The 24,262-nt window shown below is 50.2% G+C and overlaps 2 protein-coding genes and 1 long non-coding RNA gene across 6 annotated transcripts; 1 reads left to right on the plus strand and 2 right to left on the minus strand.

Annotated features, from left to right (window-relative positions):
- Positions 1-6,481: 6,481 nt before the first annotated feature.
- Positions 6,482-15,467, minus strand: ANP32E (acidic nuclear phosphoprotein 32 family member E). Of its 2 annotated transcripts, none has more exons than XM_054651194.2 (7): positions 15,186-15,467; positions 13,592-13,741; positions 13,000-13,122; positions 12,210-12,372; positions 11,330-11,484; positions 10,429-10,480; positions 6,482-9,144 (listed from the first exon to the last, which is right to left on the minus strand). In XM_054651194.2, exons 1-7 carry the CDS (start codon positions 15,237-15,239, stop codon positions 9,080-9,082), a joined length of 762 nt encoding a protein of 253 aa, XP_054507169.1. In that variant the 5' UTR covers positions 15,240-15,467; the 3' UTR covers positions 6,482-9,079. The 2 variants fall into 2 exon arrangements, with proteins under 2 accessions (XP_054507169.1, XP_054507168.1); XM_054651193.2 differs by having other exon boundaries at positions 6,482-9,147; positions 15,186-15,466.
- Positions 15,468-15,854: 387 nt separating this feature from the next.
- Positions 15,855-18,455, plus strand: LOC143696198 (uncharacterized). Of its 2 annotated transcripts, XR_013185654.1 has the most exons (3): positions 15,855-16,153; positions 16,513-16,846; positions 17,334-18,455. It is a non-coding gene; the product is annotated as an uncharacterized LOC143696198 (long non-coding RNA). The 2 variants fall into 2 exon arrangements; XR_013185653.1 differs by having other exon boundaries at positions 15,855-16,846.
- LOC143696197 (uncharacterized) lies at positions 18,101-22,841 on the minus strand. Of its 2 annotated transcripts, XM_077191886.1 has the most exons (5): positions 22,256-22,841; positions 19,669-19,737; positions 19,352-19,440; positions 18,907-19,041; positions 18,101-18,821 (listed from the first exon to the last, which is right to left on the minus strand). In XM_077191886.1, exons 1-5 carry the CDS (start codon positions 22,299-22,301, stop codon positions 18,738-18,740), a joined length of 423 nt encoding a protein of 140 aa, XP_077048001.1. In that variant the 5' UTR covers positions 22,302-22,841; the 3' UTR covers positions 18,101-18,737. The 2 variants fall into 2 exon arrangements, with proteins under 2 accessions (XP_077048001.1, XP_077048000.1); XM_077191885.1 differs by having other exon boundaries at positions 19,352-19,737.
- Positions 22,842-24,262: the final 1,421 nt, after the last annotated feature.

Consider the following 24,262-nt stretch of genomic DNA (forward strand, 5'->3'; position numbering starts at 1 on the left):
GATCAATGTGTGTGTGTGTGTGTGTGTGTGTGTGTGTGTGCCCCCAGGCACTGCCCAGGCTCTCCTGCCAGCTGCCCCCAGGCCCAGCTCCTCTTGCCAGGGCCTCTGTGCTTTGTGCTGCAGCACCAGGCACTGCTGCCTTTCTCCAGAGCAGCCTCCCTCTCTGTGCAGCCCAGTGCTTCTCCTCCCAGCCCACTTGCTGCTATATTTAATCTGAGCACTGTCTACCTTTCTGCAGAGCTAGCTGGGACTCATTCTTCCTAGAAATGGTGAGGTGGCATTCAGAGCGCTGACAGCTCCTGGAAAAGCCTGCTCAGAATTCCTCCCTCCTGCCTCTCTTGTCCTTTATAGGTCACAGGGTCACCCAAGTTAGGTCTGCTGGCAGGGCACAATCTGGTGAAGTTCAATAAATCAGAGCTCTGGCTCATAAAAATAACATGTGGCCTCTGGATGTCAAATAGATCCTTTGGAAAATCAGTTTCTCTCTCCTTGCTCAAGTCAGATATTTGCTTGCTGCCCATCTGCTCCCTCCTGCCTTGCAGGGAAGAGTTCACCCAGCAGCTCATCAATGAGAGCAAACCACAGACAAATCTGGCAGAATTTTTGTTTCTTCATGGGCACAGCTCATCCTTGCCGTGACCTGAGTCTGTGCTTCCTCAGGCAGCTGGTGAGCTCAGTTATTCCTCACTTCCCAAAACCTCACTGCCTGCATTTTCAGATGTTTTAAAACCAACTTCCCTTTTTACAGTGCCTTTGAAACACTTTTCTGTCATTTTCTTACTGCTCAGCACTTTGGGAATGTTACATTACATGGAAAAGTTATCTCAGGGGCTCAGCCCCCGGGATTGGGGCCTTCCTGAGTTATGGAAGAACAGGCTCAGAGTGTAACAATGAATCCAGAGCCTGTGAGGCAGGAAGAACGGGGCTGGTGGCTCAAATGCTCTGCCAGGTCCTTGGGGCATGGTTTGGGATGAATCACCCTGTTCTGTGTGCCCTCACCCCATGCCAAGGGTGAGCAAGTGCTCAAAATAGGAAGAAGCTGCTCCTCCCTTGCAGGGGAGCTGCACCCTCCTGTGCCAGGGCCAGGATTCCTGCAGGAAGGGAGCTGATGCCACCTTTTCAATTAACTGATGGTGCAAGTGACAGTGAAGGAAATATTCAGCATTCCCTGGCACAAAACATTCCCTAAGGTTTTCATTTCAAGGGAAAACACAAAGCAGCAGCACCAATTTAGCTCCAGAGGGGGAGAAGGGAGACTCCAAACGGGAACAGAGCAGGTGCTCAGTACTGGGTAGAGCAGTGAGGGTGCCAGGGAGGAGGGAGCAGGGGAAGGAGGATTGTGAACATATTTACAGCCATCTGGCACCCTGAATTATCCAAACAATGAGGCTGCTTGAGCAGCCTCCCTGAAACACAGAGAGGGAAGGAAGGAGTTTGTTTGGGCAGAGGATCCTGAGGGCTTCGTGATTTCTGGAAATGTTTTCTGTCGCTTATAAAATGATTGATGTTACTGGAGATGTAGGGAAATGAAATCAGAAGGAAATGGAAGAGCTACACCTCCTGGTATTTTTCCTTCCAGGTTTCTAGGAATCAAATCATATTGGGAAATCTTGGTTTCTTGGGAAATCTTGGTTTCTTGGGAGGCAGCAAGAGGGATCAGAAATGAATCAGGAAAGTTTGAAATCACCACGGTACCCAGTGCAAAGAACAGCACAAACCCACCAAGTTCAGTCAACTCCAACCACGGATTTTCTGTATTTTCCCTCTTTGACTCCTTCCTGTGCTTAACAAAATTCTTTTCGCTCTTCTACCTGCACGCTCTTGATAATCCCAGCGCAGCACAACTTGCGGGGGGCTTTGCCTCCCAGCACCTCCTGAAAGGAGCCATTTGAAGGAAGGAGTCGCTGGGACCCTCGGGGCTGGGAGGCAGCTCCGCGCCCGTCGCTGGTCGCGCTGTGCCCTCTAGCGCTCGTTTTCCCCATGCAGGGCCCCTGCGGTCCCCGGTTCACCGGGAGGATCGGGGGACGCGTTCCTCCGGAGCAGCCAACGTGGAACCGCTGCGGTTATTGAAGGGTTTCCCTTCCCTCGTGGGAAGGAGGGGCACGGATTGACAGGAAAACACATCCAAGAACAGCAAACGCGAGTGCCACTGCTCCCACCCCCCAGCCAGGCAGCCCTGACTTTGCTCCAGAGCTGCTTGATTCACACTGGAAGCACATTTTTAGAAATCCACGTGTGTTGGACAAAGAGTGGTTTGGGAAGTTTACTAAAGCACTTCCAAAACTTGCATTGAGAGGCACGTGAGAATTCCCAAATTTCACTAGTTTGTGGGCATTTGATTATTCCTGTTTTCTCTGGGATTCCTCACTCTGTTCTAGGGAACACTTTTTGATCTGGGAGTTTTCTTTGCAGTGAGAATGCTTAAATCCATATAGAAATTCTATAGAAGCTTCCAGTGATTCAGAACCCCAGAGCAGAGAGAGGTGAATATTCCTCCTCCTTCCTTTGCTCCTGTTGCTTGCAGAGTGATGTGGTCTGTGCAGGGATGTGAATGAGGAGGAACTTTGGGTGACTGTGGGAAATGAAGGGCTCTCTCAGGAATAACCTCATTAATTTGTGTAGCATGGGAATGTAAGAGATTTCATCAACATCAGCCTTCCACCCGCCAGCTCTGCATGACTGAGATGGAAATAGCCCTCAGCAGATCATCAGAGAAAAACCATCCTCATCTCCACAGGCCTGTGTTCAAAGCACACCTCAAACCCAGAAGTGAACAGCAGAAGCTTTTGGAGCAGGAGTAGGGGCTGGGTGTGAGCACAGCCAGGGTTTGGCATTAAAAAGTCAGCACTCAGAGACATCCTTAAAGACATTTCTGACTTACACACAACAGGGCAAGACTTGAATTCCCAAGGCTGATCCTCCAGCTTTGGGTGTGGATCCCCTGACAGAGATGCTGATGAAAGAACAGACTGAAGATGTTCTGGGTTTCCAGGAACACAAATTACCCAATTCACTCCAACTGGGTCTTGCTGTGACACGGGAGCTCACTCAAAACACACAGGGTGTAGGAGAAACAGCACAGCACACACTTGAAAGCAGAATAATTATGACTCATCATGGTGATGAAGCTGAGAGACACAGATGTGACTCAGAAATGAGTGCAGAAAGGCACTTGCTGCAGGGCCACTTTCATTTCAATTCACCATTAGCCAGGAGCTCCCTTCCAGCTTCAGATCCCTAATTAAACATGAGTCCTGCATGTCCTCAACCTCACCAGGGACAAGGATGTGCCCAAGCCCCTCACAAATGGCCAGAAGGTACCAGTGCTTCAGCAAAGCAATGCTCAGGAGCTCTGGCTGGCTGTCCTCAGTCAGCACTAGGTTGTTTTCTTTGAATTAACTCCAGTCTAGAAGGAAATGCCCCTCAAACACCCCGTTACATTCACACAGGGGAGATCAGCTCCTTTTCCAACATGAACCCACACTCTGGGGTCATTTCTTTCCTAGAACAGGGTTCTTTTCTGAGTGCCAGGAGTTCCCAGTTTTAATGTGTCCTGTGGTTTTCTGCTGGTTTGCTGTTGTGGCCAAACATTTATTTTTGGATTCTCCCTCATTTGTGCCAATTAAATTACAAGCAATAGGAAGGGCTTCCCTTGGCTATTTTTGGGGGGTCATTTTTTATTATTTTTTTTAACGAGACACACTCAGAGCAGAAACCAAGCATACTCTGAACTGTAATTTTAAAGTTTAAAACCAGAGGAGTGCTCCCCAACAGGAATTTCCCAAGCCCAGGCTCTGCAGAGGGACATTTTCTATGTCCTGCTTCAAGCAGCTGCTGCCCCTGACTCTTTCTGTCCCATCCCATGGGTTCTGGTACCCCGGGGGGAGTTGCATTCCTGACTCTCCATTTGTGCCAGTGATCAATGAGCAAAGGGAGGACACCAGTGTGCACATCTAACGTGACAGAGCAACCCCTGGCACAACAGAGAGGCTCAGAAATGGATAAAAATAATTCAAGCATCGTTTTTTTTACCTCATAAATTCAGATCTTGTTCTTTGCTTCAGACCTTTGCAATGGGTATGACCAGTGAAACTGGTGTATTTTTAGCATACAGCAGCTCTGCTGCCAAAATCAACAACAGCTCTGTTTGCTGGAAAAGGAGGCAGTTTTCATTCTGAGATTTCTCATTACTCCATCGTGCAGTTCAAAGGATTTTACAGTTTTCTCCAAGGCCAAATTCCTGAATTCATGGGATTCCACGAGAATGTTGCCTTGCCCATTCTCACATAAAAATATAGATGAGTAAAGCTGATAGTGAGCTGCCTGCGGGTTAGGCATTGAGAGATCCTTGGGGTTTATATCCTCGGCAGCATGAGGTTTTTAAAATTAATTTAATTTGAGGGAGAATAAAGTGGCAAAAAGGCTAACTGGTCATTATGGAAAGTGCAGGAATAGCAAGAGATAGTTCTAGGAATTCTTGGTCACATTTCATACCAAAAGAAACCTCTCTTTTTTGGAAGTCTGATCTGTGGGAGCCCCAGACCTTCACTCTCCTGACCCAGGCACCCTGGTCACAAAAATAACCCCAAATCCCTTCAGTACTGTGGCTGGGTTGAATTAACCTGGAAATGGGCAATGGGATGTAATTGAAAAAGGGGAAGATTTGCCTTGGAACCTGCACATGTCACATTGCCCTGCAAAAGCAGGAGCAATTTGGGGGACATTAGGAACTACATGGCAGCAGGAGCTGCTTTAAAACACACACTTTGGAATTCTCTTGCTACCGGGTTTAATTAAGCAACCTGAAGAATTTTATGAGGAATTTCTTCCTATTTTCACCCGGTGCATTTGTACTAAATCCTGGCTGAATTTACCCTTCCTCACGCCGACGCTGACAGCCACCTTCAGCATCACGATTTGTATTTTCTGGTTTTTTTCTCCACTTGGCCTCTGAACCGCGTTGTTTACACATCACCGCAATGAAGTTTACACAAGCTGAGGGAAAAAGCCTCTCCTGAAGGCTTTGGGGTGGAAATGGAGCATTTTTCAGGGAGGAAGAGAAGCTGTTTTGGGGGTGGAAATGAGACTTTGGGGGCAGCTTCTCCCTCACCGCCGCCGTGAGGGGCCTGAGGGGCCGTGGGCGGGGCGCGGCGCGCGCGGGTGGCGGGAAGGCGGAGGGGCGGAACTGCGGCAAATCTCAGCCAATCAGCGGCGGGGTCGCGGCTCGGCCCCTGCTGGCCGCAGCCGGGGAGCCCCGTGGGTCGCGGTTTCCCGCGCTCGGGGGCCCGCGCGCCCCCTCAGGAGGGTGCCCGGGCTGGGGGAATGGCGCCCCGAGCCCTGAGGAAGGAAAAGGAGGGGAAGCATCACCGCTGGGAGGGGGAGATAAGGGCCGGGAAGGGAGCGAGAAGGGGCACAACAAGACAAAAGCCCCGGGAGGAGAAGGAGGAGGAAGGAGCAGGATGGAGGAAGCCGCCCGCCGGCACGGCTTCCCCTCACTGCAACAAAATGGAGGGCGGGGGGGCTGTGCAGGGCGAGGGCGCTGCTGGACCGCGGGTAGCGGCCGCATCCCTCGGTCCCTGCCCAATTCCATCTCGAGAATCCAGGAGCGACAGGTGCCTGGCGTTGTTAAAGCAGAGGTTGGGGCAGGGAGAGCCGGTTCCACATCATGAGGAGCTGAGGAAGCCAACAGCCACACAGCAGGTTTTTCCTGGCTTTGAATGTGCCCACACGCTACTGGAGCTTTGTCCTTTGCCATCAAATTCCTGCGTGAGAGCCTGGTTTTACTTCACCCACCTGCAGCCCCAAAAGATGGATTTAATCTGTTTAAAGTCATCCCAAAACTTAGGTTCTCTTTGGCCCCAGATCCATTGGGAAATGTCGAGGGTAGAGATGTAGGGCTTCAGCTGGAACAGCAATTCTTCTCCACCCTTTAAAACTAAATAAAATATCCCAGAAAGTCACCACCCATTTCTTGCCTAATTGCTCATCCAGCAGCAGAAAAGCCTGTTTGCCAAGGGCTTTCTCAAGTGCATCCAAGGGATTTTTGCCAGGAATGCTGGACTAATCCCAGGATAAAACAATGCTTTCTCTAGCTCGGGAGGAGCAGCGGGGTTTTTTTTAAACATTGTTCTTGTGTGAGGAATATTTCAGCACCAGACTTGGCTCAGGCTGCCAGGCACAGGGCAGGACCTGTGAAAAGCAAATCTCAAGACTCACCCAGACTCTGATGTCTATGACATCTGTGTAAAACTCACCTGGAAACACTCAGGGAACCATTCAGGTTTTCCAGAATATCCTTCCTCGACTGGTCCAATGTTACCAAGGACTCAAGTACCACAAGTCCGAGTTCCACCCCCAGAAACACACACTGTTCTGCAGATTTCCACCATCAGAAAGAAAATTCCCTTACTCCTTTCCTTCCCACAGGTGGACATAACCCGAGAAGTAATCCAATACAATAGTCTCAATTTATTTGAAATAATTCGGTTTGAAAACTTTTTAATTTAAAATTTACAGCACACATGGGGAGGAAACATGTTTTGTTACAACTAAAAGTTACCAGAAGAGTGCTGCAGGGCTGTTGTCTTTAATTTAACACTGTCATGGCTTTATTCAAAACACAGTTGCACAAAATCAGTTACTCCAAAGTTTCAGGAAAGAGTCGGAGAAGGAACCAAACCACACTATATACAGACTGCCATACAAAGAGCATTAAAATAGGACAAAACCTCTACAAAATATAAAACCCACCCTGACGTATTTGCATGAAAAGACCACCCACCAAGCAAAAAAGTTTCAAAAGTTATCTGGAGGCTCTGAATTCCTCATTAAAAAACGCTGTTGCTGCATGCCGAGCGGAGGACACGGGACCGGGGATGGTGACACTGGGACAGATTCTTGGGTTCGTGAGGGGCTCAGGTTCCACGTGGTGGAACTGTGGCTGCTTGGGAAGTGGGAAGTCTGGCCTAGGGAAGGGCTGTCACCCCTCAGAGCTCTGGTCTTGCTTATCCAAACAAGCCCACTATCCACATTATTTTAATCCATCAAAATAGACTCTTTTTTTTTTTTTTTCTTTCTTTCTTCCATTTAAAACTAATTTTATCTGCATCAGTAACAGACAGTTAAGTAAAACCCTGACATGGAGGTGCTCTAACGTACACACTTATAAATAACAAGTTTCAATCTAAGGACAATAAGCAAAAGGATGGGAAAAAACCACTTTTTCTCTCAAAGCTGAGCACGGAGTGAGTGCCTCGCCCAGAGCCTTCAGGACATGACAACCATGCACTGACCCAGCCAGGACTCATCACAAACACAGGACTTGGTTGTGGCTGCAAAGGAAGTTTCAGCACAGCTTTTCTAGTGTCTTTAGAGATCTCCTTTAAAAAGCACAAAGCCCAAGGAGTCACTTGTTCCCCAGTGTGCCACCAGACTCCGCTTCGAGGCCGGGAAGGTTCAGGAGAAACCCAGAGTTAAGGCTCTAGATAGAGGGGGGAAAAAAACAAACCACACACACAGGGAGTGGGGCTTTGCAGAACTTCAACCCTGCATGATCTAAACTCCACCCAAGAGCTGGAGGTCACACACTGCAAGTCCTGAGGGACATCCCACAGGGAACCAGGTGATGAGGAACTGACTCTCTCAGACCCAGGAATCTCCCTCCTCCCACCTGCAGGCTCTCACCAGTTCCTGGCAGCCAGGACAGATACAAAAATAAGTCTCTGCAATAAAGCTGTGTGTGATATTTGGTTCAGGACCTATGTGAGACTGATGCCAGTCAGTGTGACACCACCACTACGCCCTGTGAAACCCAGGTCAGGCCTGAAGGAGGAATGCTGGAAGTGAAAATTTGTTTCCAACGGGAAAAGATGATACATCGGGGCAGATTAGGAATTATAAAGGCTGCTAGATAAAAAAAAAAACTTCTCTGCACATCCCTCATGCTCTCTCTGCAGCCACTCAATATAAACCCCCAACTATTCCCAACTGTTACACACAAACTGAGTGTTTTACAGCCAGATTGAAACAGTTTAAGAGGTGAAGTGCAGAGAAGGGCCAACTTGGGTTCATTCTTCCCTTCAACAGTTCTAGAAAAGCTGGGCGGTGGAAAACAACACGCTTGGAGGAGTTACCCGTTCACTTCTGCATCAGAAATGCATATTTCATCTATTTTATACATTTTATAGCCATGAGTGGTGCAGAATTCCCAGAATGACAATGCAAGAGCAAAGTGAGTGAAAGTTTAACAAAGATTTCTGGCAAAAAGGTTTAAAACTACACATTAATTGCTTTGTTAATACCTGCAGTGACAATGGAATTGGGGAAAAATTTATAGACTGCAATCCTGTAAGGATCACAATTCTTTCAGTTTGCCAAAATACACCCTTGAAGGAATCTAGTGGATACTCCAAACACTGAACATTGGAGCAAGCAGGAAAACAAAAACATCTTCTGAAACCCACTGAGGCTTTACCCTGGAATACCCAAAATAGAGAGGAGCCTTAAAAAAAAAAAAAAAAAAAAAAAAAAAAACACAGGGAAAAAAAAAAAAATCACAGGAGTCACCTTTTAGAAAAACTGAAACATGGGTGTCATCTAGCTGGGGGTTTCCAGTTGAATCCATGGAAAACTTGGCCTAGAGTCAACTGATTTAACAGAGAGTGGGGAATTCGCTGTAGAGCACTTTTCAGTTCAGCTTTTTAAGCATAAAAACTTGAAAATCCTGAATGAAAACTCCCAATATCAAACCCATGGGACATGGGGTTGGATTCAGGGCTAACAATGACCAACACAGCAAGATTGTACGAAATGAAAGAGCTCCAAAGAAAAGTCTGGTGGTGGGGGGGGAATTTGCCAACGGCTTCAGTGATTATAGGGCTGAAAATTGTTCTCTACAGAAGGTTCCCTATGGGCTATCAGAGCTTATCTGGAATGATAAAAGGGGCAGGAATAGTAAAACCACACTTCTGCTATAAAAAGTTAACATAGGATTTCTGTCAGGACATCTATGGTACATGGACATACAGAGCTGCATAATCACTATTGCGTCTTCCTCAGCTGGAGAGTCTGGTCCTGCAAATTAATCCTCCTCTTCCTCGCCTTCATCCTCGGGCTCTCGTTTCCTCTTCTCCCCTCGGACACCCTCTGCTGAGGAGAGAGGGACACACACAGCTCATTATGGTCTGCCCACAGAGAACAGGAGGGGAGGGGAATGGAGGTGTGTTCCTGATGGGACATCCCAGCCCAGGATCCTGCTGCTCAACATCCCTGGATTTTCTGTGACCAAGGGCCAGAACATCCCAGCCCAGGATCCTGCAGAAGATCCCAGCCCAGGATCCTGCAGAAGATCCCAGCCCAGGATCCTGCAGAACATCCCTGGATTTTCTGTGACCAAGGGCCAGAACATCCCAGCCCAGGATCCTGCACAAAATCCCTGGATTTTCTGTGGCAAAGGGCCAGAACATTCCAGCCAGGATCCTGCAGAAGATCCCAGCCCAGGATCCTGCAGAACATCCCTGGATTTTCTGTGACCAAGGGCCAGAACATTCCAGCCCAGGATCCTGCACAAAATCCCTGGGTTTTCTGTGACCAAGGGCCAGAAGATCTGGGAGAACATCCTGGGATCCATCCCAGGGTCCTGGAGAACATCCCTGGGTTTCCTGTAGCAAAGGGCTGGATTTGGGTGCTGTGCTGTGGAACATCCCAGCCCAGGATCCTGCACAGCATCCCTGGTTTCCCTGTGCCCGAGGGATGATTTGGGTGCTGTGCTGTGCTCTCTGCTGGTGGGAGCTCGCAGTGCAATCAGTGCTGCCCCAGCCCATCCATTCATTCCCCAGCAGCCACCCCTGGCCAGTGGCCCCATCCTGACTCCAGGATTTGTACAAAGTGAAGGAAGAATTCAGGCTGCTGCTTCAGAAATATTGTTTTTGCAAGTGGAAAATCCAGCTCCCAAATCTGCTCCACCGAGCCCAGGATATAGAAGAGATGGGAGCTCAGCTGGGGAGAAATTCTGGGATTTTGTCTTTACAAAGATGTGGAACTTTTAATGAAAAAAACCTCATTAAAAAATACTCCAGTAAGCCACTTCTTGCAAACAGAACTTTGTCCCTGTAGCAGAATTGCTTATGGAGGAGCTGGATAAAGGGAAAGCTCCAGCTGCTCCTGGCTGCCAGAGGAGACTCTGGTGTACTTGAGGGACATTTTCAATGTATGTAAATAACAAGATGCACAGCAGAGCCCCACTCCTCTCCACAACAAAGAACAATTTCCAACTGCACAGCAGATAGTGCCTTTCCTTTCAGAAAATTGTTTTTTCTTCCTCGCTTTTACTTTAATTTTGTTTCTTTTGTTAGCGTGCATGCTCCAAACCCACAAACAATTATAGAGAATTGATTATTTCAGTCACAACTTCAATCCTTGAGCATTTACCTTCTTCCTCCTCATCACCTCCTTCAACGTAGTCATCATCATCCTCTTCATCCTGTACAAAAATTGGGAGACATTTTTACAATTTCTGTTTATTGAAGTCTTGTTTCCACAATGATCCCAAGCAGAAATCCAGGAATTCCCTGCAATTTCCCCACCAGGGCATCAGGCAGCCCCAGAGGCTCATTTCTTTGCTTTTCCCCACTGATCACTTCTTTAAGCCAGCTTCAAGGTTATTGAAAAATTAACTGTGAGAGAGGTGCCAGCAGCTCTAGATTGTCTCTGAACCCACAGTAAGGGCCTGGGGGAAAAGGTGCATAACTCTGTGAGTTTTTGTGTTAAGTTTTTGGGGTTTTTTTTGTCTTGTTCTAAAGCTGATAGATGAGGACTGTCAGTGAATTAATAATCAGCTCCAGAGAATTCAACAAACCCAACTCTTGTTTTCATATCCCTGTGCTTGGTGGAATTTTGTACACAGGGGAGTGTGACAAAGTCAAAACGGGGAAACAAACCCTCTGCTACTGACCCTTGGAATATTGGAATTCAACCCTCTCCCCATTAACTCCCTGGCAGGAAGCAAACTCCTCTCAAAGAACCAGCAGTGGCTGGCCACAGGATCCCAAATCCCCTTCAATCCCAAATGGAGGGGCTGCTTTGGGGCACAAACCCCACCCCGGGCACCTTCCCTGCAGGAGGGGAGGACCTGAGCAGAGCCAGGGCCTCACTTCTGTCCTTCTGTGATTTGTGTGATCAGTTCATAGCTACAAGAACCCTACTCAGCACCTCCTGAAAGGTGCCTGTTTTCTGCTCTCTGGGAACTGTACCAGAACTGTTTTCTGTGACCACAGAACCCCACAGGAGCTTCTCTTTGCTTCCTGCACTTGGCAGCGTTTACGAACTTTACCTGAATTTCTTCTTTCATCAGGTATGAAAGACCAACTTCCTCCTCCTCTTCACCTTCACCCAAATCTGAAGCTCCATCATCTTCATCGTCTTCTTCTTCATATTCTCCTGGAGGCCCAGCTTCATTCTCATCATCATCATCATCTTCATCCCCTTCTGCAGTGAAGGACACACAAATAAGAACAGAAATTCAGTTTCATTCTCTCCTCTCTGAGTACAGCAGGTTGGACTGTCCCTAATAACTTTTTTCCTGAAGGATTTGGGGATTTTTATTTTTTTTTTCCTAAATCCAGGCAACACCTGGGAAATGACCATGATTGTAACCAAGTTAAATTTTGTCATTTTTTTCTCAAAGAAAGACTACCAGTGTTTTTCCATCACAAGCTTCAGGCAAAACTTTTGATGTCTGAAGCAGCTACAAATACAAAATCCTGCCAGCCCTAACAGCCCTCTTAAGGACTGCACCAAGCTGGGACCAAAAGAAACTAGGTGTGCTTTTGGAGCTAAAATCTGTATTATACTGAAGCAGGGGCCTGAAACCATTATGAAACCCTGTAAAATTGTAATTTTTTATTTAAAATAGTGTGTATGTCCCCTTGCTCTGTATCACTCAGTGGCACAAAAGGCTTTACTTCTGGCAACAAGAATATTTGTGTCTTTGCAAAAGTATCTTCAGTCCAATTCCCTTAAGCCCAGGTGGCTTCTGCAGGACTGGAACCTGGTTTTGTTATTATTTATTAATCCCAAACACACTCTGGTCCCTGTTTTTAGAAGCACAAACAGAATTGCACTTGTGTGCTCAGGAAAACCCTGCACTCCATGAGGACCTTTATTCCAGCATCCCATTCCTGCCCCCAGGAATGTTTGTTTCAGGAAGTTACCATCATCATCATCTTCTGAGTCTGGTGCCTCGTTGTCCTCCTGATCAAACCCATCCAGGTATGTGATCTGCTGGAGCAGCTCAAAGATGCTGTCCCTGTAGTCCTCAAGGTTTGTAATCTCACAGTTGAACAGGTCAAGACTCTTCAAATTCTTCAGATTTTGCTGAAAATAAATGAAAATATTTGGGTTTTTTTTTCCCCCGTGGTGCTCCCAGATACAGCAGAGTCACAACCCAAGAATAACAGAATTTACTTTATCCTCATCTCTCATTTCTACTAAGAATTTTCTCCCTCAAAGTTCAGTCCAAGTTGCTGGCAGCAGCCAAATCCCCACCAAAGGCACTTGTGTGGAATAATTCCCAACCTTGGGGGGTGGGTTATGTGTGCAGAGCCCAGTTTTGGACAGAATCATCCAGAAAAATGGGTGAATGGATCATCCCTGGCAGCTCCCTCCTCTGCCCCACTCCTGCCTGTATCACACCCGTGTCTGAATCACTTCACATTTCAATGAAAATTCAGCAGACAAACACAAACACAACGAGCCCAGGGGAATCAGCACCTCACACCTTGGCCACTTTTTCTTCACAGACAAAACAAGCCCAACCATCTCTGATTTGGGACATCCCATCCCATTTTCCAGCACTGGGGTTCCACACATGCTGTCCTATAACCATGGCACTGAGTCTGTCAACCACGAGATTTTATCAATCCATTGCAAAAATATTAAAGGTTCTTGATAAAAAATGGTATTTATTACATCTCCCCAGAGCCCCTCCTATTTCATACTCACAAGAGCTTCCACAGTGCCAAGATCTTTGATTTTGTTGCCACTTAGATTTAGATATGTGAGATTAGGACATCTCTCTGCAAGGACCTCCAGGCCTCCAGAAATGACATTGTCACTCAACTCCAGCTATTGGACAGGAAAAAAAAAAGGAATTAACAAATAGATTTTCAGCCTCAAATTCAGCTGCATCACTGTTAACTGTCCTCCCTTTAAGAATATAATCACTTTTGGAGATTCACCCAAGGTAACAAGCTTTAGCTGTCAAAAAAGTTCCTTTAAGTTGAGAATTATAAACTGTTCTTTAAAGTCTCATGGGTTTGGGCACCTCAATTTTAAGTTATCAGGACTGGAGTTCATGGAGTGGCCCTACCAAGGCATAGCTGGACCTTCACAACATCCAAGCAGTCACTGCCCCAAGAATCACTGACCAAAAACCAAACCCAGCTCTCGTCATAATTAACTGGAAACACCCAAAACAATTTCAGCTCTTCAAAAATATATTTCAGACGCCCACAAAGCACCTTCAGCACCACAGGAGTCCAGCCATGAGTGCTGAAAGCTGCAACCACGGCTCTGCCAGCCCAAAGGTACCGACCTTCCGGAGCTTGCTCAACGTGGGCAGCTTGGCCAGGGATGTCAGCTCAACGTTGGCCATGCTGAGAAACTGGAGCTCCTTAAATGAATCGTTGAGGCCTTCGATCTCCCCGTTGCTGGAGCGGCAGTTATCGAGCACCAACTCTGTCACCTGCGAGGCACACGGGGGTGTCACGGCAGCCAATCCACCTGGAACCCACCCCAGGGACCGGGCAGTGCCTGCACGTTTGGGGTTTCATTTAAAAATCGGAGCGGATTCGTGCCCTGAAGTCAACACCCACCCTAATTTAGAATTTATGTAGTTTCCCATTCTCTAAGCGTGCATTAAACTTTGCAAAAACAGGCACCTCACCCCAAAACTCCATCGTACAGCTCCCCACAGAAGCGCTGGAGCCAACCAACTGCTGACTTCTCAGGTCTCCTAATTTAACTGTGCATAACCAAACTCATAAAACCAGTTTCTCTCTGAACCTTAAACCTTCTGACTCCAGATTATTTTCCTAGAGGTTAATGGAGCCCAAATAAATAATTTCCTTGTGCCCAAGCCACTCAATAATCAATACAGGTCGCGTACCTGGATAAGCAGCCACAAGAAGCAGCCAATTAATTTCAAATTATTTTATCTAGAGTGGAACATCCACTTGGCAAAGGACAAGCACAAGGTGACTTCTTTTCCCCGCACACTAACAAAATTTTGGGGGTGCTGCCGACCCCTAGTACCACGAGGCCAGCTTCCCACTTTTACTGTATTTTTTCATTAAAAGACGCCCATTATTTCACGCGGACACCAAATTTTAAGCCAAGCTGCCGGGAGGAGAGGGAGGATCCCAGCTTCATCCCCAGCTGGCAGCGCGACGAGGCCTCTCCGAGTACCTGCCACCCGCAAACACCACCGGGCGCGTTGAATCAACACTTTCGGGCAGTTTTTCCCCCCAAAAACCCCACGTGCGCCGGGTCAGGGAGAACGAAAGTCTCAGGACTTTACTCCTGGGGAGAACCGAGTGAGGGTTTCCTTGGGGCCAAGCGGGGAGCGATGCTCGGGAGCCCCGGGAAGCGGCGGGGGCAGCGCGGGGCCCGCCGCGCACGTGCGCTCCCGCCTCGCCAAGCGGCTCGGGGCTTTTTTTTTTTTAATATTTTTTATTTTTGTGGGCTCTTTTCTAAGAAATTGAAAGTTGGAAGCGCGGAGGGGGGGAAGCGGGAGGGGTATGGGGACCCCCCACGGGGCGGCGGGCGCGGGAAAGAACGTTAATTATACTAATCAAAGGCGCCGGGATGAGCGACGGGCCGCGGCCGGGGCCGCCGCCGTGACCTGTTTACTGCGGCCGGGGGAAGCGGCGGATTAACGTCGGGGGAAGCCGAGGCCGCCGCGCCCCCCGGGGAACTTCGGGGCACCCCGAGAGAGGAGGCGGAGGGGGAATGAAGGGGGGCCGCGGGTCCCGGGGCCGCGCCGGAAGCGCCGCCCGCGCCCCACCGGGCCCTGCGCCACGGCTGACCCAGATTCGGCAACGGTGCCGCCGGGCCTGCGCGGCCCGAGGCGGCAGCGACGGCCCCACGGGGCGGGGGGAGCGCGCCCCACCGGCCCCGCCGCCCCTCACCTTCTCGGGGGCCCGGTTCCGCAACTCCAGGTTGATGCGCTTCTTCATCTCCATTGCCCCCCCTCCCGCGGTTCCGCACTGGCGAGGGAGGGTGGCCTAGAGCGGCCGCGAGGGTCGCTGCGGCTGCGGCGGGCGCCGGGAGCGCGCCGGGAGTGGGTCGGGGGTCGCCGGGGCCGCCCCGGCCGCGCCGCTCCGCAGCAGCTCCGGCACCGTCAATGGCCGCCCGCACACTGCGCCTCCATGACACGGCGCATGGCGCCCCCCCCCGGCCACGCCCCGCCCCGGGGCGGGGCTTCCCCGCGCCGCGCCGCCATTGGCGCGGGGGGTGCCGCGCTATTGGCCGAGCGCGCTGCCCGTCAGGACGCGCGGGGGCGGGGCTTGTGCTCGCGCGCGGGGGCCGGCGGGTGCGCGCGCCCTGAGCGGGAGGGGCGGGGCCGGGGCCGGGGGCGGCCCTGAGGGGGCGGGGCCGGGGCGGGGGCCGCGGCTCTGGGGTGGGCGGGGGTCGCGGCTCTGAGGGGGCTGCGGCTCTGGAGTTGGCGGAGGTCGGGGGTCGAGGCTCTGAGGAGGCCGCATCGAGCTGGGGGTCGCGGGTCTGAGGGGGATCGCGGCTCTGTGGGGGTCGCACCAGGCCGGGGGTCGCAGCTGTGGGGTGGGTGCGGGTCGGGGATCGCTGCTCTGAGGGGGTCGCGGCTCTGAGGGGACCGCGCCGGGCCGGGGGTCGCGTCCCGGCTTCGGGGCGGGCGGGGGTCGCGGCCGTCCCCGGCCGTGCTCCCGTGTGGGGGCCGTGTCCCACGGCGCGGCCTCGGGAAGGGTCTGCCCGTGGGGCCGCCGCCGCCGCTCCGTGTTCCTCGAAGGCCCCGGGACGGTTCGCAGCCCCGGTCCTGTGCGGACGGGACCCCGCGGGGTTTGGCACGTCCCCTCACACAGCCGGTGTCACCAGTGCGGTCCGGGGTCTCACTCGCCATAGGGTACAGCGGCTTTTGCGAATTTGGGTTATTTTTGCTTAATTTGCCAGCACTGCCAATGCATCGGGGAGGGAAGGCAGGTTCACACATCTGGGGAATAGCCCAGTTCCTAAAATCTGAGCTGCTCAGAGGGGATATATGAGGGTCGTATCCCACTGTGTGAATATATGGGATTTGTATCCCCCTCGGGTGGCATATATGGGATTTATAACCCCCTTGGGGTGGATAGATGGGATTTATATTTCCCTCTAGTTGGATATATGTAATTTAGATTTCCCCAGGTGGATAGACAGGATTTATATCCCTATGGAAATTCTTTTCCTATTTAAAATTAATAATTAATGAATGTTTCTCTATTGAAGCTTTTCTCCTGGAAAATGATCCTTGACAAGAGCCTGTGAGCCACTGATATCCCTCATGCCCAGACAGGACAATTCTGGGACAAGCAGTTCTAAATATTTACATATTGACTCTGTTAACTTTGGAGACACAAATAACCAGAAACATTTTGGCATCATGGTGGCAGAATTAAAACAAAACAAAAACAAAAAACCAACAATGCAACATGGGAATCTCGGATTTGTTCCAGCTTTGTGTAAACTCCACGGAGAAAATATTTCCCTGGGATGGTTTGATAAGGAGCTGCGGGAAAACACCAGAGACCTGGAGAGCCTTCTGCTTGCTTCCTACCAGGAGGTAACTGGGAAAGGTTCTCACAACTGCAGGGAAAATCCTCTTTGTGTTAAAGCTGCTTATCCCAGGGGTCTGCCAGGAGAGCTGGGTGGCTGCTCATGGACACAGTGGCCATGGAGCCACCAGCACCCTCTGAGTGGGAGGAAAAGGGTAAATCTAGGAAAGGAACTTGTGAAAGAGCCAAGAGGGTGGTGTCGTTTTGGGATTAAAGAGGTTTGGGTGAATATTCCAGTTTTGGGAGCAGAGAGGACATGTCCAGCTGTCCATCCGTGGTGTGTTTGGATATTGCTGTCCCAAAACACCACTGGAAGGTGAGGATTTGGTTTGAGGACTTGCTCTGGAAGGGAGTGATTCAATTTATATTTTGGTCAGGTTACAACAAACTGCTTTATTTTCTGTATCTGCATTAGAGGGATGGTTTGTAGAAATAAACTCATAACCTTCATCCAGATCTTTTCTTTTCCTTTAATTGCTTTTTACTCCGCTCCAGGCTTGGAAATCTCACTGCTGTGCGATCCTGAATCATTTTCCGGGGCGTTCTCGGCTTTTCTCGATCCACCTTTATGGCAGCGCAAAGCCAGGAGGTGGCACTGCCAGGCAGCGCATCCGGTCTCGCTCTGAACCCGTTTCGAGCCTTTGTAGCGAACAAAACTTTTCATCTTTCCGAGCTCGGGCGCCTGGAAATCCTGGGAATGCTGGGCTGGCCCCGCTGCTCCGAGCTGGGCGGGACGGGTCCTACCTGCCCTGGCGGCTCGGGAGATTCCCCCGGGAGCTGGGAGGCGTCTGCAGGGATCTGAGGGCTCTGGGGAGCTGTGGCCACCACGAGTCTCCTGTCGGCTTGACTCAGCATCCCTTGACTCAGCCTCCTTTGTGCTGGGTACACCTGGGCCAGTTTGTTTTCCATCTCTTCTTGCTGCTGACTCTCTCGAGGAAAAGCAACACGGGCACTGAGTGTGGGATTGCACTTTTTTCCTTTCCCAAAAAGGAATTTAACTCTGATTTCCTGACCAAAAGCACCCGTTTTTGTGATGGTTTGCTCTCCATGGTGGAGTTGGGGTGGTGGGAGGTTTTCTGGTCCATCTTCTCCCAGATATTGTGGGTGTTTCTGGAAAAGAAGCACTTCTGGAAGAAACAAAGTTGGAAGCTCCTGGCTGGGTTCAGAGGCTCCAGAAGATCCTTTGATGGGACAAACACTGTCTACATTGTTTGCATTTGTTATTCCAGTTCTAGATTATTTACCAGGAGACACCGTGCACCGGGTGTTGGGGATTTTATTGGCAGAGGTTCTTATTTACAGCAGAATCCAAGGAAACAGGAAAGGACTGAAGGGTTCCTGAGTTGCTCTCACCAAAACCTTCAGACACAAAGTCTCAGCAGTTCCAGAACAGCGACAACACCTCATGGAGAGGATGTCATCATCAACACCTGGCATGTCCTGCTCACCATCCCAGCCACAAGGTCTGGAAGGAGGGGAAAAGGTGAGCAGGGTGTGGTGGGACAGGGCTTGGCGTGTTCCTGGGATGTTGGAGAGCTCCAGGGGGGAAAGCTTTGGAGGAACCTGGGCAGGAGGGTGGAACTCCCAGCTGGTCTGTGAGCTTCATCCCAACCCAAACCATCCCAGGGTGTTGTGGTGCCTGGCTGGAGGGGCCTGGTTGCTCACAGCAGTGAAGGTCCCACTGAAGGCCAAGGTCATGGTGAAAACGCCCAGAAAAGCCTCTCCAGGCCATCACTGGGGTCACAGCTGGAAGGGCTGGTATCTGCCTGGAAGGGTTCTTATCTTCCCATTGTTTTGGAAAGCTGCTGCCTCAGAAAGAATTGGATTTCCCTGGGTTGAAGGACACGCTTTGAGTGAGTGGTGAAATCCCAGAGTACCTTTGGAGGAGGAGTGTGGGGGTCATAGCAGGAGAGCCAGGAAGCTGAGGAGGATGATGAGGGTGAGGTGGCCCTGCAGGGACGATCCCAATGACTCCTGAAAATCCTGGTGAGTCAAGGACAAGAAATCAGTCAGAAAGTCCCATGTGCTAAAAGCCTGTGGCAGAGCTCCTGAGCTGCCAGGCACCCACCTGAGTGTCCTTAGCATCCCCTGGAGTGTCCTTAGCATCCCCTGGAGCATTTGTGTCTGGCAGTCCTGAAACCTCACTGGTGGCATTCCATTCTCGAAGAAACTTCTCATAATCTAGGTCTTCAGTGATGTTTGTCTGCACGTGGAGAAAAAGAAATAAACTGGAATATCACAGCATAGGATTAGCTCCTATGAGAGAGAGCCCTCCTTGGGATGGTTTGATGGTATTTAATTGAGAAAAACAAGGAATTTTGCACTGTTTCTGTGCAAACTGGAGAAATAAATCCCAACTCAAACCGTCCCATGATTGCTGTTCATGGACACTTTACTCAAACTCACTTGATTTGTTCTGTGGTCTAAAAATCAGCAGGTTTAATCCATTTATTCATCCTTGTGGCAGAGATTTGGGTGAGGAAAACCTGGTTTTTATGGGAATACCAACTCACCTCGTACGAATCAAACTCGTACACGTACGTGGCAGGGGTTGCTGTGGTGTTGTCGTAGTAATAATCTTCTGTGGAATAATAGTAATTACCTGAAATGGAAACAGCTCCAGGTGAGGTGGCACTATGGGCACTGGGGACTCCTGTCCAGCATGGGCTGAGCTGAGTCCTTCCCCCATGTCCTGGCTTGTTCCCCCCTGTGCAACTCAAATGAGTCTGGACAGCTCCGATAAATCCCTTCCCAGCCCTGGTTATCCCAACTCTCTGCTGTGGCTCGTGGGAAATGGTAAAAATGCTTTTAAAAAAAAGACATTTCTCACTTAAATGAGTCATGTATTCAAATAAATCCGGTGCCATCTCCTCCGTGTCATCTTCGACCTCCGCCTTCCCTGCAAGCAAAGGAACAACCAAGGGATCACCACGAGGCTGAGCTGTGGGGTCATAGGAAGCTTCATTGAGTTATTGGTGCTTTGGGCAAAACCCCTTTCCTGTGGGACTGAGGGATTTACAACCTGCCCCAGAATTAGATCCCAGCTAAAGGTGTGCGAGGTCAGAGCTGGGGTTTTCCTTCGTTTTTGGGTGTGGATGTGCTGGAAACGAGAGATGCAGTGGTGGGGATGGAGCCTCTGGCTGTGCTCCTGCAGCCCAGAGGCAGAGCTGGGCTGGATCTGCCCAGGGATGAGCCTCTCCTCCATATCCAACTCTCCCCTGGGATGAGCCTCTCCTCCAGGATCCAGCTTTTCCCCTGGGATGAGCCTCTCCTCCAGATCCAGCTCTCCCCAGGGATGAGCCTCTCCTCCTGATCCAGCTCTGCCCTGGGATGAGCCTCTCCTCCAGATCCAGCTCCTCTCCCCTGGGATGAGCCTCTCCTCCAGATCCAGCCCTCCCCTGGGATGAGCCTCTCCTCCAGGATCCATCTCTGCCCTGGGATGAGCCTCTCCTCCAGGATCCATCTCTGCCCTGGGATGAGCCTCTCCTCCTGATCCTGCCCTCCCCAGGGATGAGCCTCTCCTCCAGGATCCAGCTGCTCTGCCCTGGGATGAGCCTCTCCTCCAGATCCAGCTGCTCTGCCCTGGGATGAGCCTCTCCTCCAGGATCCAGCCCTCCCCTGGGATGAGCCTCTCCTCCTGATCCAGCTTTTCCCCTGGGATGAGCCTCTCCTCCAGGATCCAGCCCTCCCCTGGGATGAGCCTCTCCTCCTGATCCAGCTTTTCCCCTGGGATGAGCCTCTGCCTCTCCTCCAGGATCCATCTCTGCCCTGGGATGAGCCTCTCCTCCAGGATCCAGCCCTCCCCTGGGATGAGCCTCTCCTCCAGATCCTGCCCTCCCCTGGGATGAGCCTCTCCTCCAGGATCCAGCTTTTCCCCTGGGATGAGCCTCTCCTCCTGATCCAGCTCTGCCCTGGGATGAGCCTCTCCTCCAGGATCCAGCTTTTCCCCTGGGATGAGCCTCTCCTCCAGATCCTGCCCTCCCCTGGGATGAGCCTCTCCTCCAGGATCCAGCTGCTCCAGTGCCTTTGCCTGCAAAGGGCTCACAAGGGACCCTGATGTTTTCTTAGGGCTGGGCCACTATAAATAAATTCTGACCCATGTGACATTGTCACAGTTGGAGGGAGTGGCTCATTCCCTATTCCAAACATAAGATTCTCTGTGTTTTCTTGGGTTTTGGGGAGGATTTTTTAAAGCAAATTAATTAGGGCTATTAATGTTCTAATAGTCACAGATTCAGACACTGTAATACTCGTGAGAATGGCAGATATGGAATAATAAGATGTTTTTATAGTTTGATACTCATAGTCCCAAATAAGATCATTGTAATATTGTCATCATAAGTGACACCACCAATAGCTGGAGTGGTGCTGTTGGTCATGCCCAGGGCCAGCTGTAGCTCCAGGTCCCTCTCCAATCCCTCCCACTTCTTCCTCTCATATCCCGGATTTTCTCAGCGCTGGCAAAGCCTGGGGGGAAAGCCCAGATCCCAAAATCCAGGCTTCCCAAATCCCAAATCCTCATTAGGGAATTCTCTGAAAACGCTGCCCGAGTCTGAACATTCCAGGCTGGGACTGGAGCTCTGCAGGAGGGACACAGCACAGCCTCACACCTCGACCTGTCCCACTCCCACCCTGAGCTTTTGGGGAAATTTGGGCTGAAATTGGGACCTGGCCACCATCCTGCCCCTTCCCACGCTCCCTTGGCCGTGCTCCAGCAGCGCTGAGCTCTGGGGGAGCTTTCCCAGAAAGTGACTCCTTATTTACACCTCAGTCCCACTAAGAATAACAGAGAATAAAAGAACTTCCAGCTGGGAATCCCCTCGCTGATGTTTCATGTTTAAATCTGTTCCTTCGGTGAGGAGAAGGAGAAAATTCCAAAGAAAGAGGAAGAGTTGCAGTTTCCAGTTCCCCTCAGCTGGTGCTGCTCTGAATCTCACCTTCCCAGAGATGGGGGAATATCGTGCTCATCTCTAAGCAGCTCCAGATTGGGGTTTTCCTCCCTCAATTCGCTGATTCTGCTCTTCCCCATCTCAAAGTGCCCACAGAACTCTCAGGAAATCCTGTTGGGTTTTTTTCTCCGTGTCTCCTAATAGCTCCCAGCTGGAGTTTGCAAATGATTTGAACACAATGTGGGAAACATTCACTGTCCCGCTGTTCTCCGAGCAGAGGCTTTATGAAACTTTCAGTAATTTACATCGTGTGTTCCTGCTGGTTATTTTCCTTTTCTCCAAGAAAATCCCCCCCAAGATCTTTCAGCCTCCAGATCCTCCCCCATCAACTGCCCCGCGGCATCCCAGGAGTGCGAGATAATAATAACAATATATAATTAATAAAATAATTAAATAATCAAAGCAGCGAGCTAAAAATCAAATTGCCCTTAGAAAACCCTGGAAAAAACTCAGGGAATTTTGATTTACCCGGCAAGGACCGAAGGACCAGGAGCACCGCGATGCAGAAATTCATCCTCCCTCGCTGGGTGTCGGCTGCCGGAGCCGCTCCGCTCTTGCTCCGCGGGACTTTCGGTCCCTGAGAAAGCAGGAAATGACTCGAGGGGGGTTGAGCCGAGCAAAGCTCCTCGGTGGCGAGAGAAGGAGCCCGGGTTGTGCCGAAAAAACCTCCTCGGTAGCGGGGCAGGGAGCCCGGGTTGTGCCGAGCGGCCCCGCGCTGAGCGCGACCCGTGCGGAGAAGTTTCCCAGTTTCCCGTGCAGAGGCGTTTTCGGACGGCCGAATTGCAAACCTTGGGAAGTTTTCCCCTAGGGAGGGTCAGTGCCGCTGGATGAGCTCTCACATGCAGAGAGGATGGTTTTGATTATGTTCTAACGGAGCAAAGCCGAGCTATAAATAGCGAATTCTTCAGGGAGAGAGGGCAGAGATGCTGACTGGGAGCCAGAGTGACTCCCGACTTCCCGTAAAATCTTGGGGGATTTTTTTTTGTTTTGCTTCATTTCCCCTTCCAGTGCATCAGTTTCTTCATCAGGAGGAAGAAACATGAACGGTCCAAGATTTATTTTACTTTATTTTATTTTATAGTGGGTAAAAAGACCCTGGGGAGAAGGTGAGAGCAGAGGAGTGGGCGGGATCCAGGTGGAAATGGGCGCAGACCAGAGGAGGAAGGAAGGGGGGAAGAGAAACAGACAGAGCTGTAAAATCAAGATTTTGGTGACTGTTGAAGAGGAAGTTTAGAAAGCCACGAAAGAGCAAGCTGAGTCTTGCACAGCACAGGAGGAGCTCTGCTTTGGGGTGCAGGAGCCATGGAAGGGGTTGAGAGTGGCCTCAGAGCTCATCTTATCCCCTGTTAGTTTTAAACTAAAGATTTCTGTAGATTTTAAGGATTCTAATCAATGTTAAACCCAAATTCCCCAAAGCAGACTTTTTTTTTCCTACCAAGAGCGAACCCAACTGAAGAATTTTTCCAGCACATCCCAAAGCTGGTTCCCAGCCTCCCTGTGCTTTGCAGAAGGAGCTTCCCCCATCTGTTTGGCAAAGGGTTAAATGCCCAGGAATGCTGAGCAGGAAGTGAATCTCCTCAAATCCTCCTCTCCACAAGACCCTCCTCTCCCTCCTCCTCAAGAATAACAACCAAACTCAAAAATCCCGACCCAAGCAGAAATCTGAACTCCTTGTGAAGAATCCCAGCAGGGCTGGGGTCAGCAGCTCAGCCAGGAGGCACTGGGGGAGCAGGGAAGGGTTAAAATATCCTGGGATTAAAGGAATGGGGAGGGAAGGGGCGAGGAAGATCCCTGAGGATGGTTCTGGCTTATCAGATGGGGTTGAATGGACAAACCCTTGGCGTGGGAGCTGAATTCAGTGGGATTTGCTGGCTCAGGGCTGGGAATGACTCCAGGACTGGCTGTGATGGTCTAAGAGTTGCAAAAATTGGGAAAACTTGGAGACTCCATTAAAAGAAAGGGACCTGGATGAAACGTGCCATAAGGTACCAAAGGGGGGAAACAGCTGCTCTTCCCTGGCTGGGACCAGCTGGAACTTCCCAGCAGCATCCTGCATCCCAGGTGCAGCTCTGGAATTGTGTTTCTGCATGGAAAAGGAAACTGTTCTGTTTTCCTTCTGTTGTTTTTTTTTTTTTTCTTTTTGCCTTTTTTCTTACTGATTCTTCACATCAGGCATCATGGAGCAAACCCATCACAGCCACAGAAAGGAGGCAGACCAAGGGCTTTTCCATCTCCCATCCCAAAACCTTGTTTCCTATTCTCCCAAATCCCTATTTTGCTTTATATTTCTATTTTTATGTCTTCATTTTTTAATTATTAAAAGGTTTTTTTTGCCAAAAATCAACACAACAACGGAGCAGCAAGCGAGGCACACCTTTCCTGAGGGAAAACTCAACATGTGAACCAAACCAGAGGGAAAAAGGAAGGAAAAGGAGAAAAAAAAGAAGGAAGAAGGAGGCTCCTGGTTCTTGCTGT

The sequence above is a fragment of the Agelaius phoeniceus genome, chromosome 31 (genome assembly GCF_051311805.1).
Source record: "Agelaius phoeniceus isolate bAgePho1 chromosome 31, bAgePho1.hap1, whole genome shotgun sequence".
In the NCBI taxonomy this organism is placed as follows: Eukaryota; Metazoa; Chordata; class Aves; order Passeriformes; family Icteridae; genus Agelaius; species Agelaius phoeniceus.

Excerpts from the sequence above, each read along its gene's own strand:
- ANP32E (XM_054651193.2), bottom strand. The coding sequence starts at position 15,239 with ATGGAGATGAAGAAGCGCATCAACCTGGAGTTGCGGAACCGGGCCCCC. Across the intron at positions 13,123-13,591 it reads CGTTGAGCAAGCTCCGGAAG|CTGGAGTTGAGTGACAATGT; the intron begins GTCGGTACCTTT and ends CCTGTCCAATAG. Across the intron at positions 12,373-12,999 it reads TTGGCACTGTGGAAGCTCTT|CAAAATCTGAAGAATTTGAA; the intron begins GTGAGTATGAAA and ends ATTTATTTTCAG.
- LOC143696197 (XM_077191885.1), bottom strand. The coding sequence starts at position 22,301 with ATGAATTTCTGCATCGCGGTGCTCCTGGTCCTTCGGTCCTTGCCGG. Across the intron at positions 19,738-22,255 it reads GGTCCTTCGGTCCTTGCCGG|GGAAGGCGGAGGTCGAAGAT; the intron begins GTAAATCAAAAT and ends CTTTGCTTGCAG. Across the intron at positions 18,822-18,906 it reads GGGATGCTAAGGACACTCAG|GATTTTCAGGAGTCATTGGG; the intron begins GTGGGTGCCTGG and ends TTGACTCACCAG.